Raw genomic sequence first — 17,500 nt, 5'->3', positions numbered from 1 at the left:
TGAAACAGAAGTGAGGGAGCGACTGAAGTACTACACTTGTTTGGAACAAAAAACAAAACTGAATGGTCGTAATATTGAGGATGTTGCTTTGGAGGGGGGGGGGGGGACGTCGTATGGCGAAAACTTTAAATGTTATTAAAATGTCCCATAAGAATCAACTTATAATACACAGAGGAAAGGAATCGTATGTGTCCTCAATAAGGCATTTTCTTAAAGGAAAATAACGAAAACTTAAAGTTGACTATATGAGCGACGACGTCCCTAGCATGTGACACCTAAACCAAACAGGAATGACCCAAGAATGAAAGGCAAATACCGTTAACAGAAACATTTTCTCTAGCGTTCTTCCTACTTAAACAAATCCAAAACGGTTCTTGCACTGGTTTCAGCGTTTTCTTTGTAGTCTTAAGTGGGCTGTTGCCTTACAATGTCGTTTTCGTCTGGGTATTTTAATTTGTTACTTCAGACTGTACGACCCACCTCGTCGTATATAAAGATTCCCTTCAAACGATGCAAGAACAGCAGTAAAGATGGGTGAACATCGTGTAATCCGGCAGTGAGTGAAGACTTCTCGTTCCCTTTATGTTCATCTTTTAATGGCAGAACGATACAGGTTGGCCAGCTACCCAAAAAATTAAATAAATAAATAAACGTGCCTGACAACTGAGAGAAAACAAGTCACGATCGCCGAATAAACAGGCATCAATGCTCCAATTTATGGTCTGGTGCTATCCACTGGCTTGTTTGGCAAGAAAAATAGGCTCACAATTTCTCTTAATTAACAACTTTATGAGGAAGTCAAACAAATTTATCTCCTAGCACACGGCTTCACCTGTTCATGTTTCCACCAATGTTGCTCTCTTCACCATCTTTACCCATCTTTTCCATGACTTTCATTCCTTCTTTGACATGTACATCATTTGGTTCCTCTGAACAACTGTCCCCAATCCATTCTGGGACGATATAACCAGTAGGACCGCTTTTGGCGTCAAAGCGAATATGATATCCATTAGAGTGGATTTCGGGGCTATCACTAACCCGGAATACCGACTTGAACCCGATGCCTTTTTTTCCTGAAACAGAGCCATATCCAGATCATATTGGAGTACTAGTGCAATAAGAGAAAAGCGCAAAGCAAGCGATCACCGGATATGGGTCGCTTTAAGGTTTCTTGCCCAAATGGGAAAGGTAGAAAGATATTTACAATAGCAAATACGTAAATGCTGTACTAACCGATATATCCATAGCGATGCGCCCCTTTGGTACTTCTGCCCACATCACATAACGCGCGAATATTTTTCTCGATAAACCCAACCTCGTTGTTCAGTACCACTATCTTATCGCGCTCGAGGACAAATACAATGGACGGGAATCCTGGTCCACAGCACACTTCAGGATAGGAATTATCGTCTGCATTCTGAACGAGCTCCAACACAAAGTGGGTGTCCCTAGCATAAAGTTCTGAGGACAGACGGTGTAAGCCACGACCTTCTCTCTCGCGTTGTCGCTGGACAAGTTTGGCCTCTTCTTTTCCGAGTTCCAGACCGATTCCAAAATCCTCGCGGCGAATTTGTTCAATTATCGCTCTGCATTCCCTGATACGTGCACAAGGTGTAGAAGGTGATATTGACAATCCATCCTTGGTGTCTGAAATTGCTGCTGGGATTATCGAGAAATGACTACAATCACGATCAGGTATAACGGTTTTTTAAAAAACTTATCCCAAAAAATTAAAAGTGACTCATATGTAATTTCGATAATGAGGAGATAACTTCGGAAGTAATCGTATGACATACCTTATAGACTGTAGAGGGGGGGGGGGGGGGGGGGAATGGGGAGAAAAGATAGGAAGTGAAAACAATGGAAGTCACAGGAGACCGGGAGAGGCAGCATGAAAAGCTGGTGGTAGAGTTGGGAAGGGAAGGAAGGAAGGAAATATAACCAACTAAAAGTAGACAATGATAAATACCTTCGTTCCCATCCTTTTCATCAAAACTGCGTGCTCGTGAGAAGATTGGTTCAAGTTCAGCAGAGGTCTAAAAAATCAACAAAAAAAAAGTAGGGTAATTTCGATTAATTTTTATATTTATTTATTTGATTATTTGTTTATAGATTAGTAATATTCATGCAGGCTGGCCCAGTTCAGCTTCCAGTTGGTATGAATGGGGGTCTGCTTGGGACGTAAAAAATATAACAAAATGTATTTAGAAATATGAAATACAAAAGGAGCCCACAACACAAATGACAATCTACACACAAGATATACAATGTACGTTACATTACAAAGTATATTAAATCAAATAAATAAAGTTTGAGAAGTTTCTTAAAATTAAGTAGTGAAATTATGTTTCGTAGTTTATTAGTTAGAGTATTCCATGCCTTTGGAACTTTGTAGCGAAAAGAACTTTGATATTTAGATTTTTTAGTAATATCAACTAAGTTGAAATTGTAAAGTGGCCACCGTAAAGAGTTAAAAAGCTGACGTTTCGAGCGTTAGCTCTTCGTCAGAGCGAAACGTCGGCTCAACTCTTTACGGTGGCTAATTTACAATTTCAACTTAGTTGATATTACCAAATTACCTTGTTACCCCCACCGATGCAGCGCCACAGTTTCTTTAGAAACTTACCCCCTCTATTCATTTAGATTTTTAGCCAAGGGCAATCGTATAAGATCTTTATGTCTGGTATGGTAGGCATGGTATTGGCGGGAAAAACTAAATTCGTTCAAAAGGTAGGCGGCCGCGAGACCGTGTGGGCATTTAAACAGTTGTAGGCAAATGGCAAGTGTGATGTTTCCTGCGATTTTCTAAAGTGGGACAGCTACGAGTACTGCCTGTATTTTCTACTTTACTCCCTTCAGTGATACGAGCTGCTTGCAGTTGCAACTTTCCCAGGTAGTCCCGATTTGTTTTTCCGCTGCCATCCCAAACTACACAGGAGTAGTCGAGTGTGATACACGCCTTTCGAGGAATGACTTAGCACGCTTTCCGCAGCATGCCCAACCTAGCAGGTCATTCGGAGAAAATAAGGTGGATGTGATCACTCCACGATAGGCCTAGATCGAGCATGGCTCTACCATATTTAAACTGGTAGACCCTGCTTTAGTTCTTGTCAAACGCTGAAACACTAAAACTAGCAACTTTCGAGAGCCTTTGATGTGTTCTCCACAAGCATTACTTTTTGGAGTAGATCAGCAGACAAGTAAGACTCGATTTCTTCGATGGAACTACCACAAAAGAAAAGCAGTGTCATCCACATAAAGTTGATGATGATGATGGTTTATTAAAATACACATGGTGGCATAAAGACTGAATTACAATGTGCTTACGTAAGTTACAACAAGATATAAAATTACATTTGTTTCAAAGGGACTGGGATTACAGGCTATTTATAAATTATTTACAATTCAGATGTACATAAAATACTATAATAGAGATAACTAAACTCATAAGATTAGTAAATTTTCGCCTTTGTTGGGAAAAAACTAGAACCAAAACGTTTTGTTCTATACTTAAAACGGCTGGAACTGCTACTGTTCCCAAGATGGAAAGAGTGACACTCGGATCGCACGGGAGAGAGGAGACGTTGAAACTGGCAGGCCGGATTATTTTGATATTGTGCCACACTTTGTGCCACACTTTGAGACACAGGTGGGCGCGTCTATCCTCTAAACTGGTAATGTTGGCTTGCACAAGAGCCTGTTGATAGTGGAGGTCAGGATATACGATTCGAAGAGCCCTCTTCTGGACAGCCTCTAGCTGTGTCAATGAGGAAGCGAGGAAGGCAGGTAGCCCAGACAACAGAAGAGTATTCCAGAAAAGAGCGAACCAGAGCGCTATAGATGGTGACAAGATCCACTGGAGGGATCCCAGTGCGCTTCAAGACCCTGAGAATGTGCAGTCGCTTGGACGCCTTGGAAACGATGTCGTTGGTGTTATCGTTCCACTTCAAGGCGTCACTCAGGGTCAGACCAAGTACTTTGTTGGATGACACAGCCTCTAGATGTAAATTATTGATGGAAAGCATTGGGGGGTCAGGCTTGGTTTTGAGTGGACAAATGGTCATGATCTTACATTTTTTAGTTGAGTTTCACAGTGATGGAAAACGGATGGGAGGTCATTAGTAGACATAATAGAAAGTAATGGACTGAGTATTGAGCCCTGTGGGACACCAAACTGTATCAACTGGGGTTTAAAAAGAAAACCATTCACTCAAATGGTTCGAGCCCAGTTTAACAGATAAGTTTTGAACACTACGACCGCAGAATTAGAAAAATCGTGGGAAAACAACTTATGCGGCATATTGTCATGATCTTTCGTGTCAAATGCTTTAGATAGATCTGAAAAGACCATTCTTGTGAACCGGCCTTTTTCCATGTTATGGAGAACCTTGTAGGTGACATCAATGAGACATGTATTGGTTGAGTGCATAAGGTGGTGGCCGGATTGATAGGGAGTCAGGAGCCGGTTTTCTAGAAGGTAAAAGTAGACCATCGTGTGTGCAGCACGTTCAAGAATCTTGGTAAAAGCAGGCAGAGTGATTATGGGTCTGAAGCTTGCAGAAAAAGATAGAGCACCAGTTGCTATGAAACAGTGCCTCTGTATAATATGATACATCTCTGGGCACAAATTAATAAAAGGTAAACACCATAGCGTACACTATTGAGTTATGGATGCACGCGGGAGGTCGCTAAGCACGAAAGAAGCGTAAGAGTCGCGTAAGGCGATAGCTGAGAGCGACTGTAGCTTCTTGAGTGCTTAGCAAACCTCCCAAGTGCATCCATAACTCAATAGTGTACACCGTGGGGTTTACCATTTGTTTAATAACATAGTATTGATATATTGTGGCAAATGAATTTTCTTTCACTTAACAAATCTTACGTGACCAGAAAAAACAAGCGCAAGTGCAAAACTAGTCTTTGCATTTGCTCACGTCAGCAGCGTACACCCATGGGCAAATGGTGGACGCTGAATTGACCAATCACAGCGCGCGTTTTACTTTGGTTATGTTATAAATGTGTTTAGGGCTATAATGTTGAATACTTAATGGATATTTAACGTAAAACATAGTGGTAGTGCACACACCTCTGCTTGTTGCGACACCATTGAGTTAGAAGATGCCACGGGCGTAACAGCGGCAATCGTTCCCCTGCTTTCGTCATTGCAGTGCTCACTAGAGAGGAAACCCTCAATGTTCCCTTTGTCGGGCGAAACTCTATTCTGGAAGTCCTCTATCCACTGACTTATGCCACAGGCAATTCCCAGCTTGTGAAGACGGTTACGTTGCGACTGAGTAGAACAGCTTGAAAGCAGCACTGACGCCGCTCTTGCTGAGCCAACCAACTTTTTAAAAGGCTCAAGGAAAACCTGAGAAATGCAAGTGCATAAAGAGTTACCCAAAAAATATCGAGGAAACGATAAAATAAGCCCAAGCATGAAATGCGTCCAAGTTGTCTCAAATTGCCAATCTAATAAGCAGTCGTGCTATGAACGAGCGTATCACGATTAACAAAAGGAGTTAATAACTTTAGGAGCTTTAGCTTCACTTGAAGTATAAAATATGTTCTTGCATGCTTTCCTGAGGCCCGTTACCTGAAAGATCCCGTAACAAGGTCTCAAACCAAATTTAAAAAAAATGTAAAGCTAAGGAACAGTATTGGTGGTCTAAGCTAATGTTTTAATTCCTAAACTATTGATGTCTTGGTCTCGAATTGAAACACAACAAACAAACAAAACAAAACAAAACAAAAACAGGAGGAAACAAACGAAGACCTTATATGTGTGCGCTAAGCTTTCACGGAATGCAGGAGTAATCTCTAAGTTGAGGCATTATCTGCCTCTCAAACAACTTACGCAGACCTATTATAATCTTATCTATCCTTACATTTTGTACGCTATTACTGCCTGGGGCAGGACCAGCAAGACAAATTTACATAAAATACAAACAAAGCAAAATCATGTTATTAGGTTAATGTTCCTTGCAATTCTATCTGGGAAAAATACCGATACTGCACTGCCTCTACCTAATATCTTGGAAATGTTACCGGTAGCTAACATATATCGCTTGTATGTTCTCAAATTTATTCATGCATGGCACAAAGGTACTCTCCCAGAACTCTTTAACCATTTTTGCCAGTATGCTAGTAACGTACATAATTATAACACCAGGTATGCGGCGAAACAAAATCTTCGCAAATTTCGAGTAAAAACAAATACTGGCAAACAAATGATATCATGTATGGCCATTGATCTTTGGCATGAACTGCCTTACAAGTTTGAAGACCTAAATCAATTTGCTTTCTCCAAAAGTGTTAATCAGCGATATCGAACCTAACTTTCCACAAATCAAAAGTGCTAAAACCATCTATCATTCAAGTTACCTCAAACGTAGTCTTCCACAATTCTTCTAGCTTTTAATTTAGTAATCTGTCCCTCTACTCCCAGTTTCTTTTAGGTGAATCCAAAAGAGATGAAGGCTAACTCGATAACGTCGCGGTTTTCTTAGTCTCCATGCACGAACTATATAACACTGTTACCTTTAATTTTTTACATATGCATCCTTTCCTGTTTTTTTTTTATGTTAATATTGTAACTTAAACTTGAGTGCTGAATAAAGTAAAGTTGAAGTTGAAACGCACGAACAGCAAATGAACATCAAACATTATATTTTCGAGATAGGTGACGATCAAGACTTTCAGAAAGGGCCCCAGGACCGTAAAAGCTATTGTTTCCTTCTTCTAATGACCCGGATTTTTGATAAAAAAAAATTAACAATTGAAATAATGATAATAAAAACAGCAACAAACAGCCGTTTTTAATACCCACTCGAATAACTTTGATATGCCCGAGAAAAGAAGGGAATGAGGGAAGGAAGGGCACGAGGAATGAGAAAGTGTGCGCTGTTGTGGTGTCAGTGTCTCGAGCGTTTGGCCAGTGTGCAACAAACCTTCGTCCCAATTACCCGTGCCAATCTGAGAGGCATACGATTCAGACATTCAAGAACAAAGGTAGGACGTTGATCACAGTCCCCCTCATCGTCAGCACCCATCGAGGCTAAAGAAAAATGTACGTAATTGGCTAAAAGAGCGACAGGAGTGTTAGCCACACCACCATTCACTATCACTATGGAAACCAAATGACCAGCCGCTCCAATCACATCTCCACGAAATACACATTCCCTGAATGTTTCCGCGGACGTGTGGGTGGTTACTCTTAAGAGTACACCAGGATTAGTTTCCATAACGACTACGGAACTGTGGCCCTCTGATAATGACTTTCCAGCGCCCCACAAAATTCCTTCATTCTCCAAAAATGACTTCAAGTCGCCAAGTTCAGAGACTTCGCCGCCAAATACATCATCCCAGTGAGTCCAGAGAGAAACATCGTCGAGGAGCGGAGTGCTTTGTATGGCCTCCAAAGCTTCCTGTTTACTCTTATAACCTAGAGCACAGCCACTATTAAACCTGGTGCTATCTTCATCGAACGCGCCGCAGCCGTGACGCAGGAGAGCGGCTTCGTAAACTGTCGTAATAGTTTTCACTCTTCGCTCCACAGCTTTTTCCAGTAAGCACGAACAAGATCCAAATCCAAGATCCGTCACTTTGTTAACATCGTAGTAACTGCACAATTCACGTTCAATAGATTCCTAAAAATAAAAAAAAAAACCTTTTCACTGGGTTATCTGCAATGAAACAGTAAATGCCCAAGTGAAGAGTTAAGTTATGTAGCGATCGCAGTGAGTTTCTGCTTTCGTATTTGAGTCTAAGAATGTTGAACTTACATCATGATTCTTACAAGTTGCTAATCTGCTTCATTCTTGGCTAGCCATGGTCCTTGCTCTTCTCTACGTCACGGTTGTAAATTCTATCTCACTTAACTACCATTCTTTTGTTTCCTTTAAGTGGAAGGTAAATCTATTCTTTGGAAAAGAATGACAACATACCAAGACTAACTGAGGCTAACTATTTTTCCAGAGTTAAATTCACTCCACAGGCATTGCCACTGTGGTGCATCCACGCTGAAAGCAGCGGTTTTACGCGTGGCACTTCATTCATGTACCTTATTAGTATTATCAGGAGGCAAAACTTACTATAGAGGTTTGAGTCCCACACTGAGATATAAAATCCAAGACACTATTAAGCGACACTTGATAACCAAGCCTGGCTCCTTTTCTTCCAGACTGGGGCATCCCGCCAACCTCTTCTGTGGCTTCCATTAGTTCCTTGTGTTTTGTTAAAAACTTCAGAAAAGAGCCATAACCAAATTCTTCAAAACCGGTAAATCCTGGGAATTTGTTCACGACATTCGCCTCAATTCTTGCCAGCGTCGTTGGGTCAGCGTGTTCGGCACACTTTATCCACTCCTTGACTTCACGGAGAACAGCACCTATTTCACAAACATATAAAGACAAAAACGATCAAAAAACGAAAGAAAATTATTATCTTGGTGCATAACGCCGCTTAGTACATTTCTTCATTAAGGACTTCTACTTTCCGCAACACTGGCGAAAGAAAATTGTATCCCGTTAAAAACAAAACAAAACAAACAAAACAAGGAACTGAAGCACAATTCCAGTGACGCAACTTTTACAGCCCATCCTTTCATGGAAATATCCATATTTGTTTTAAGCGAAGGAAGTCTCGCGTGGTTAGACAGAGACAGAACACAAAACTGAACGTGAGAACGGTTGAGATTTGATGCAATTGACATGGTTTTAAAGCGATAAATCTGAAAAGCGAAGTAGCAAAATTTTTCCACATGTAAAACAATTCGCTACTATAGTTTATTGAAGGTTGTTATATCGTCAAAGATGATTTCTTTTTTTTTAACGAAATACTCCACAATAAAATTTGTAGAGCACAATTGTTTTCCACTAAAATGGCGCTGTACAACTTCTATAATCAATTCTTAAATATCATTATAACTATGTCATCATTTTGAATCAGCACAATGATAACAATGTAATAATGATAATAATAATCTTAAGTAATAATAATAATAATATAATAATAATAATAATAATATAATAATGATAATAATGATAATAATGTTAAACAGCGAAACAAAATAAACAAATAAAGAAATTAAAGGGAGAAAAAAAGATATTTAACCTTCACTGGGTGGGACAGGTCTTATCCTTGTTTCCTCGTGATTTGCTTTACGACTGGCAACTTCCGTGTTAATTCTATTGTTAACCAGTGCTTCCACAGCCTCTCCCAGTAAAGGCTTACAACTAACACACAGTGCCAGCTGAAATAATCGCCTCCCAAGTGCATGCTTGGTAAGCATAGTCAGAAAGGTCATCACCTTTCCCTGACGATTTTCGTCAAACATTTCCAAGCAACACTCGAATACCGCCTTCAGTATATCTGTCGGAGATTTGTCAAGAAATTTCATTACACAACTCCTTAAATCACCAAGTTCTTGCCCGAGAAGATCTTTCTTGATTTTACGCAAGTGTCTCTGTATTTCTTCCTCCATCTCGATTGAAATTTCTTCTCTTATAACTCCCAACCTCTTAGTCTTGAGCTGTTTCGCCTTTTTAATCACCTAACCAAATGAACAAAGAAAACTCAACTATACTTACAGATAAGAACCAACTTATAACATTTCAGCTACCCACTCATGATAGTTTACCGAATACGTTCATGTGTTCACGGTTTCGAAAAGTGCTTTTATGAATAACATTACCGCAACAGCCAGTCCAAGACTTTGTATCCTGACCCCAAGCTCGTAAGGAGTGTTACACTTGTACTGCTCACAAAGATACTCCAGGAATTTCTCTAAATGCAGCGGTCCTGTCGTCTTTGACATGTACTTGTTCAAGTACTTTATAATCTGAACTGTCGTCACTTGAGGTATAGCAGTAAGATTCTGGGGAGCTTTAAACATGTGATACACCACGGGTTGTTTCAGTAGAGGGCCTAATCGGAGTTGTTCGAAGTCTGATTTGGATCCCAAGTCAGCAAGGCTTTGGTTTAATTCGTACAAGGTTGTTATACTGTTAAACGTGACGTAAGCATGGACGAATAAGTTGACCTGTAGAAGACATGAAAACCACGCAGTAAATAATACTTCTAATAAAAATAACAGTAGTAATAACAATAACAAGGATGATGATTATTGTTAACGTTCCTACATAGTAGCTCTACATTCACCTATTAAAATGATACAATAAAAACAAGTGAGAAGAGGGAAAAAATGAATTAAAAGTACAGTCGAATCTGTATTAAGCTGTCACCCACGACTTAATACAAAAGGCTCGAATTTATATCCTGGCTAGCAGTGGTCACGTTGTCCGGTGGAACCTATTTTTTTCCTCGGACACAACCCATTTTTTACAAGACCCAACCTCGTTCCCAGGGCCTTTTCCTGCTTAACCCCAACTACGGGAAAAGACCTAGGGAACAAGGTTGCACAAGATCCGACCCAAACCTCCCTCACTTTTTCACGGCTACGCAATTATCGAACTTCGTTTTACTACCTCGGTTATTACATTTACATGAACTCACTTTTGCCTGCATTTCGATCAAGTTCTTTAGAGCGGGGATGTCCTTGTCTGATTTGAACCCCAAATCAGAAAGACTTGACTTTTCAAAATCTCTACAGAGCCTGGCTTTTACTTCTTCAAGGCCAACAAAGCGATCTTCTTCCGACAAAGAGGTGATTATTTCTTCCGCGCCCTTGTTAACTTTATGTGAAGAAACAGTCCCTACGGCTGATTTTTCGCTGCTCGTTATGGTATTCATCACATTATGGGCATTGCAAATTGAGTTCTCAAAAGGACCCGGTGTACCAACTTCTCGAATTCGCGCTTTTTCAGAAGGAAGCAGAACCGATTTAACCTCTACGTCTGTTGGCAATTTCACTTCGAGTTCTTTGCCTGGGGAAAAAATTATCCAGATTAGCAAAATATCCTTTGTATCAGCTAAATGCCCTTGCCAACGTTCTTAATCAAAGGGCATTACAAGCTTGTTAATATTTTAATTGGTTAATATTGAAGGTTTCTTCAGTGGATAAACTAGTACGCTGACATGTGTACTTTCTTACCGGGTCAAGTCAACGTTTGAGCATTCCTTTACTTTGGCCTAAGAAGTCGTCAAAATTCGCGCAGTTCACCTCAGATTGGTCTAACCGCGCACCATAAACGCTGCTTGTTTTTCTTTACTCACCCTCTGAAATATCGTGTTCTAATTGGCTGAAGTTCTTGTTATCAGGTGAGAGGTAACTAGCGAACACATGCCTGCATTACAACGATTTGGATCAGTCTTGTGTCAAAAGTAATCCGGGAGTTTAACAGCTTTGCTCACTACGCTTCGACTTTGGTTCCACAAAAACTAAGGTCACTTAGATGTAAGTTACCGTGCGCATTTTCCCATCTCGAAGCCTGGCTTCCAGGCATTTGCTTCAAATTTGCATCGGCTCTTTTTGATATTTTCCTTTGTACTGAATGGCAGCAGTGATTAACTTGTGTAAGTTTCACGAACTCATTTGAGACGCTGTACAAAAGAATTTCACTTTTTAATCTTCTAACATGCTTACCTGCCGAGGTGGGAGGGAGAGTCATCGCATTAGTAACACCGGCAGCAACAGCTGATTTCTCTCCTTCAGTTGGCGACTCCGACAACTGCAGTGATAATAACTCGTTCTGTTGCAATCTGGTGTCACCATGAGAATCTAGCGGTCGTGTTTGACCCAAATCTATACTTGAAGCCTGGTTGTGTAAACTTGTTACTTTAAGTTTCATAATAAAAAGTCCATATGACGGTTCCTCCACAAGAATAATATCATCTAGCTGATACATCAAAGCCTTCAGCTTTTTTCCGTGTGGCCCCTTAAATCTCCTTCCAAATCTTTCCTTGTACTTGCGACCAAATTGAGCAATGTTAAGCCAATGGCCTTCACAAGAACTTAGAATTTCGACAATCTCTTTCTTTAGGCCAGCCAAAGGATCATAGTGAAAATCAGATGGAAGATCTCGTTGGCCAGCCTGGTTCACTCCAGGAAGAGGAGATGGTGGCTCTACCTTTCCGTCTATGCTGCATGCTTCGGTATTTAGTTGCGGCGATGATGATGACCTATCGCTGAGTTGCGATGGAGATGGGACAAGTAGCACACGTCCAGCATCTGGACTTAAGACAGCGGCTGAGTTTTTTCCCCCAGTGAGTGATTCATATGACTCTGATGGAACTTTGGAATCAAATTCTTCCAGTTGATGGCCAGCTTCATAACCGCGAGGACTAAGCTCTTCTGTGGTTCTTAGACTCATTCTCATCACGAACTGGCTTGCATGTGGTTCTTTCAGCTTCATTATCCACTTTGTTCGACCTTTGGTAGCCAATTTCAATTGTTCAAGGTCAATGATGTCTAACCCTGCCATTAGAGCCCGAAGGACTTTTTTGTGTTTTGCCCATGGATAGCACTTATCGAATGTCTTCCCAAACCGATTCCGGTATGTCGTCTTAAATTTGTCGAGATACAAGCAATTTCCCTCACAAGAACGCAAAATTTCGATAATATCTCGTTTCAGTTTTGTTAAGTCCTCATCAGCATCTAGACAAATGCCTTGGATTTGTGGACACTTTTGATCCAACGGAGGGTGAAAGACTGGTATCCCTTGAGGAGGACCTCCAGTAGGGAGTGGTTGTTTGCCTTGTACTTCCTGTTCCATTATCTCAATGTTGGAAAGTACAGCCTTTGCAGGAGTTTTATTGGCTGTTGTTGTTGGATCAAACCCTTGAAAATTAGTACAACTAAAGCGAATCACATGATTATTACATAAAGCATTTCACTCACGGTTGCAGAAACTGTTGTTTGTAAACATGATACAATTGTTCTGAGTGAGGATTTTATTTCTCTAATCCCCTCGGGGGGGGGGAAGGGGTGCTTGGGTCAATGTTTTTGCTTGGTATCTGCCACTGGCCTCTCAGAGCTCCTACTCTTGAACCCACTATAGTCTTTGGCAATATGGTAACAAAGACTATATGGCCATACGGTAACAAAAACTAAGTATACAGTAACAATTTTTTAACCCCCATTTTCCCCAATTTTAAATCCCTATTTCCCAAATTTTCTTAGCCCAAAATCCTGAAAATCTACAACCCCATTCTAGTTACTCTGTTGAAAATGCAACTTCATTATATTCAATGCAATCACAAAAATGCAACTCACACCCTCTACAAATAAAAACATTTTACCCAGCCTCTAATTCTGCAATAGAAACATGCCCCTAGTAACCCCCTCATCTACATGTGCTTGGTACTTAGAACTAATATCATCACTAATAGCCTACAGGTACCTATATTTGTAGCCACACTAACACTTGATGAGGAAGGTGGTAACATATGCAAAGGTGAAGTAGCCAAGGCAGTAGTTGTAGGACCTAGTGGTGACAGTGATTTTTCTCTCACATCCACTGTGATTTCATCTAACAGATCTGAAGCAGGTGCTACAAAATGGGAACAACCAAAATCTGGACTTGAAACAACTGCTGCCTTCTTTCCTTCAGTGAGTGGCCTGTGGGATTCAGGTAATACATAGGAATCTGGTTCTTTTGGCTGACATCTCTCCTCAGCATTGTAAGTAAGCTCTCCACCCACGTTCAAACCTGTGCTCAAATTGACCTGACTTGTATGAGGTTCTTTAACCTTCATAAGGTATTTCTTGGCATCTTCTTCGCCTGTTTCTTCCAAGTCAACGATGTCTAATTCTGCAATGAAATATGCACGACTGTTTCTTTCCAGTAGCATTGATAGCATTTGTAAAATCCTCTCCCCAGACTTTGCCAGTGGGTATTGTGAAGCTCAGAGAAATACATGTACATGTAATTCGCCTCAAGCATTTCAATAATATTGTCTAATTTCACTAACATGTCTTCATCATGGTAATCACCATCAGGGGTTGCACCGTTGAAGGAAATTCAAAACTCTTTTAATAAACTGATCTACACTGAGTGTATACATATGTCATCTTTCTGATCCAATTCATCTAATCAAGCACTGCAACTGTTGTTTGTAGTTAGTCTTCTCATACATGTACCTGTTAACTGCATGTCTGCAATGCATGGGGCTGTGTAAATTAAATAGTAATATCAGATGTGCTTTCAGAAGTTGCAGAAATTGTTCAAATCACTTCTAAAAACACAGTCAAGTGATATTAATCCTTAATACTTGTTTACAACATAAATAGAACATTTTTTCTTTTATCAAAAAGGCAAAAGCAGGTGCTGTCGCAAAATTTTTCAAGAAGCTTTTTCAGTGTTCACTAATAGCATCAACGAAGTATAAAACACACTGGTCATTCAACTGCATAAAATTATATTTTTTGTAACACATTCCCAAAGCAATGAGACTTGCCCTTCTAAAAAACATTTGCCATCAATAAAATTATTCTCTACTTGGGTACAGTTAAACCTAATTTTTAATGTTTTCAAACACAAGTAATTTTATCCAAGGCAATAATTAAAATTAAGAATATGCTCCCGGTTTCAGCCAATCAGCATAAGTATTTTTGCCCTCCATGCAATAAAGAGAGGATATTACACAGTGATGAGAAGATACCAGTTTCATGTTCAAGTGGCAAGAACAAAAATTATATTGTAATTATTTTGCCCATATATAGTAAATAGAGGATATAATATGGTGAAGATATGAATTTTGTGTTGAAATTTGAAGAATATCTCAGTTATCCCTCACACTCACTCGTGTGATATTATTTGTGCCACAAGAACAAAAACATTCATTTCTTTGTGCTAACGTGTGACTTTTTTTTACTTTATGGACAATATATATTTCATAGTAGAGATTGAAAACCTGGCTTTATACAAGTACTTGGTATGAATTGGAACAAAATACCTGTTGATGCCCAATTGGCCATAACAACTTTTAACCTTGATTTTCCCCAATTGGTTGTGTTAATTGATTCTAGAAGTGTTTAGTTCCCAGTAGAACAATCACATTGATTTAATAAATGTTCATATGCAGATCCTTTTATAAACTTTTTTACAATTATAGTAACTTATTTCAATGCTTTAGTCATCATGCCAGTAGTACTACTAACAATTAATGTTTCATAATACTGAAAATTTCAAAAAAAACAAAATTAAAAAGCTAATCAAATCACTGACAGAAGTATTGCACAGACATTAGTGTTTCAAAAACTATAATTGTCGGCAAATTGCTTCTATTTTAGGTTTTGTTGAGAGGACGTTATGCTGAGTGAGCAAGTGTCTTTGCAATATTTCAAATGAATTTAATTACATATTACAATATAGCTGACATGTCTCCTTACTTCTAAATGACTGCAACATCTGCTGCTCTTAGAGACATTTAGTTACCCATCATAATTATTGTTGTGACAGAGCAATACTAAGTGGTGCCCCATATTTTTCACATACCTTCATGTGTATTGGTTACAGGACTAGGATCTTGCATTAAAGAGGGTGACAACACCAAGGGAGGAGAAGCCTGGAAGGTACTTGTAGGAGCTGGAGATTGAACTACTGGATCCAAAACATTTTTATCCAAAGGAGCTAGTGGAACAGCAAAGACTCTGTCAATACTTGGGCTTGCAGCAACTGCCAAATTCCCTGCTAGAGTGGCTGGTGTGTGTGATTTGGTTGGTACTTTGAAATCAAATTCATCCTGCTGATACTCAAAGGTAGAACTGGAATCAAGCTCTTCTGCTGCATCCAAACTCATTCTCCGCATGGGCAAGCTTGCATGGGGTTCTTTCAGCTTCATTAGAAATTTCTTCTCACCTTTTTCACCAGTATGTTCTAATTCAATGTCATCTAATTCTGATAAGAATTGCGAAAGAGCTTTTCCTTTAAACAGTACTTTGAAGGTACGATGGAATCCTCTTCTAAATGTTTGCCAATACTTATCATGAAGTTCTGAGAGATACAAGCAATTTCCCTTGCAAGATTTAAGCAAATGTACAATATCTTTCTTTAATGTTGTCAACTTCTCTGAGAAATGACCAGAATCAATTTCAGTATTCTGGGACTTTGGCCCTTCTTGATTCTCTGCACCTTCAGGATTTTTTTTCGCAAATGAATTAGGTTTTTCTGCATTGTCAAAACCCATGTTAAGCATAAACTGACTCGCATGTGGCTCTTTCAGCTTCATCAAATAACGCTTGGCACCTTTTTCACCTTCTTCTAGTTCAATGATGTCTAACTCTTGCAGAAATTGTGCGAGACTTTTTCCCCTCAACAGCTCTCTGTGGGAACTAAAAAACCCTTGTCTAAATGTTTTCCCATACTGTTCCTGAAGCTGGGAGAGATACAAGCAGTTTCCCTCACAGGACCTCAACATATCCACGATATCTTTCTTCAGTCTTGTTAACTGATCAATGGCATCAGCACTGGTGTTTTGGCACTGGAGCCTTGACCCCATTCTCTCTCTTTTTTTCACAAACCTTGGTCTCGAAGTCTCTCTTCTTCCCACATCAGTAGCACGACTATGCTCTGATCCAGCCACATTCAAACCCATACTCAACATGAACTGGCTTGCATTTGGTTCTTTAAGTTTCATGACAGGTCTTGAACCTTTTTGGTCAAATTCAATGATATCTAACTGAGCCATGAGATTGGTGAATTCCTCAACTTTACCTGACAGCATATAAAATTCATTGAATTTTCTTCCAAAATGCCTGTTATACCTGCTTTTAAACTGGGAGAGCTTCAAGCAGTTTCCCTCACAAGAACTTAATATTTCAATGACTTCTCTCTTCATTGTTATTAAGTGTTCTGTTTGAAGATGAGTAAATTTGGTATTAATGTCTTGATTTTCACACTCATCCTCGCTATGGATACCTTGTAACTTAGACATGTACAACAGCTTGTCATAACCAACAAGCAAATGGGGGCCTCCACTTGCCTCTGTTTTTGTGTTTTTTTCTTCCACTTCCATGGTTGCATTTAATCAGCAGTCCTTGTTTTTACTCCTGTGGCATGTACTGGTATTCCCAGACTGAAAGCCTAAGGGAAAAAATGAAAGAATTTTGCTGAAAAACTTCACCACCAATGGTTTATATTTTCATGGCAGTAGACTAAACATGCATATGCAACCTTAAATCTTTAATCTTAAGTTTACTAATGAGTTCAATCCTTGTCATACAATATCTTTGAGTTCAAAACTGACAAGTGCTCTTCAATTACATGCATAAGCTTTATTCCTTGGCTAAAAAGGGAAATTTTCACATTCAGGATCAAAGGAAATACAGTCGACCCTGCACGAAACAGCTTCCACAAAAGAAGGGTAATAAACGAAAAAAAAATAAAAAATAAAAAATGCCCCTTTATGCCATAAATGACCACTTTATGAACAAACTCTCTCTCAAAAATACTTCAGTAGTAACACTGATTTCGGAGATTTCTAGTAACACTGATTTCGGAAGCTACACATGAATTGCATTTTCCTTGAAAGATTATTCCTAATTTTAAATAACTGGTTCCGCCTAAGGATACGGCTCAGTGATACAGGTGGAAGCTGACATTAC

General features: G+C 39.5%; 1 protein-coding gene across 3 annotated transcripts in view; it reads right to left on the bottom strand.

Moving 5' to 3' along the window:
• The window catches only part of LOC111332406 (uncharacterized), a 29,065-nt gene that overhangs the window by 10,720 nt on the left and 845 nt on the right, over positions 1-17,500 (bottom strand). Inside the window, exons 2-14 of one of the 3 annotated variants that reach the window (XM_022937734.2) lie at positions 15,393-16,979; positions 13,296-13,706; positions 11,540-12,733; positions 10,510-10,880; positions 9,689-10,036; positions 9,109-9,547; positions 8,088-8,383; positions 6,945-7,643; positions 5,084-5,365; positions 1,970-2,036; positions 1,234-1,659; positions 833-1,073; positions 481-622 (exon numbers count right to left, since the gene is read on the bottom strand). In XM_022937734.2, coding sequence (XP_022793469.2) covers positions 481-622; positions 833-1,073; positions 1,234-1,659; positions 1,970-2,036; positions 5,084-5,365; positions 6,945-7,643; positions 8,088-8,383; positions 9,109-9,547; positions 9,689-10,036; positions 10,510-10,880; positions 11,540-12,733; positions 13,296-13,706; positions 15,393-16,911 — 6,435 coding nt within the window. In that variant the 5' untranslated portion in view covers positions 16,912-16,979. The remainder of the gene's footprint in view (positions 1-480; positions 623-832; positions 1,074-1,233; positions 1,660-1,969; positions 2,037-5,083; positions 5,366-6,944; positions 7,644-8,087; positions 8,384-9,108; positions 9,548-9,688; positions 10,037-10,509; positions 10,881-11,539; positions 12,734-13,295; positions 13,707-15,392; positions 16,980-17,500) is intronic. The other 2 variants (XM_022937742.2, XM_022937749.2) reach the window with 2 other exon arrangements.

The sequence above is a fragment of the Stylophora pistillata genome, chromosome 4 (assembly GCF_964205215.1).
Source record: "Stylophora pistillata chromosome 4, jaStyPist1.2, whole genome shotgun sequence".
NCBI lineage: Eukaryota > Metazoa > Cnidaria > Anthozoa > Scleractinia > Pocilloporidae > Stylophora > Stylophora pistillata.
This window is presented reverse-complemented; position numbering and strand designations above follow the sequence as displayed.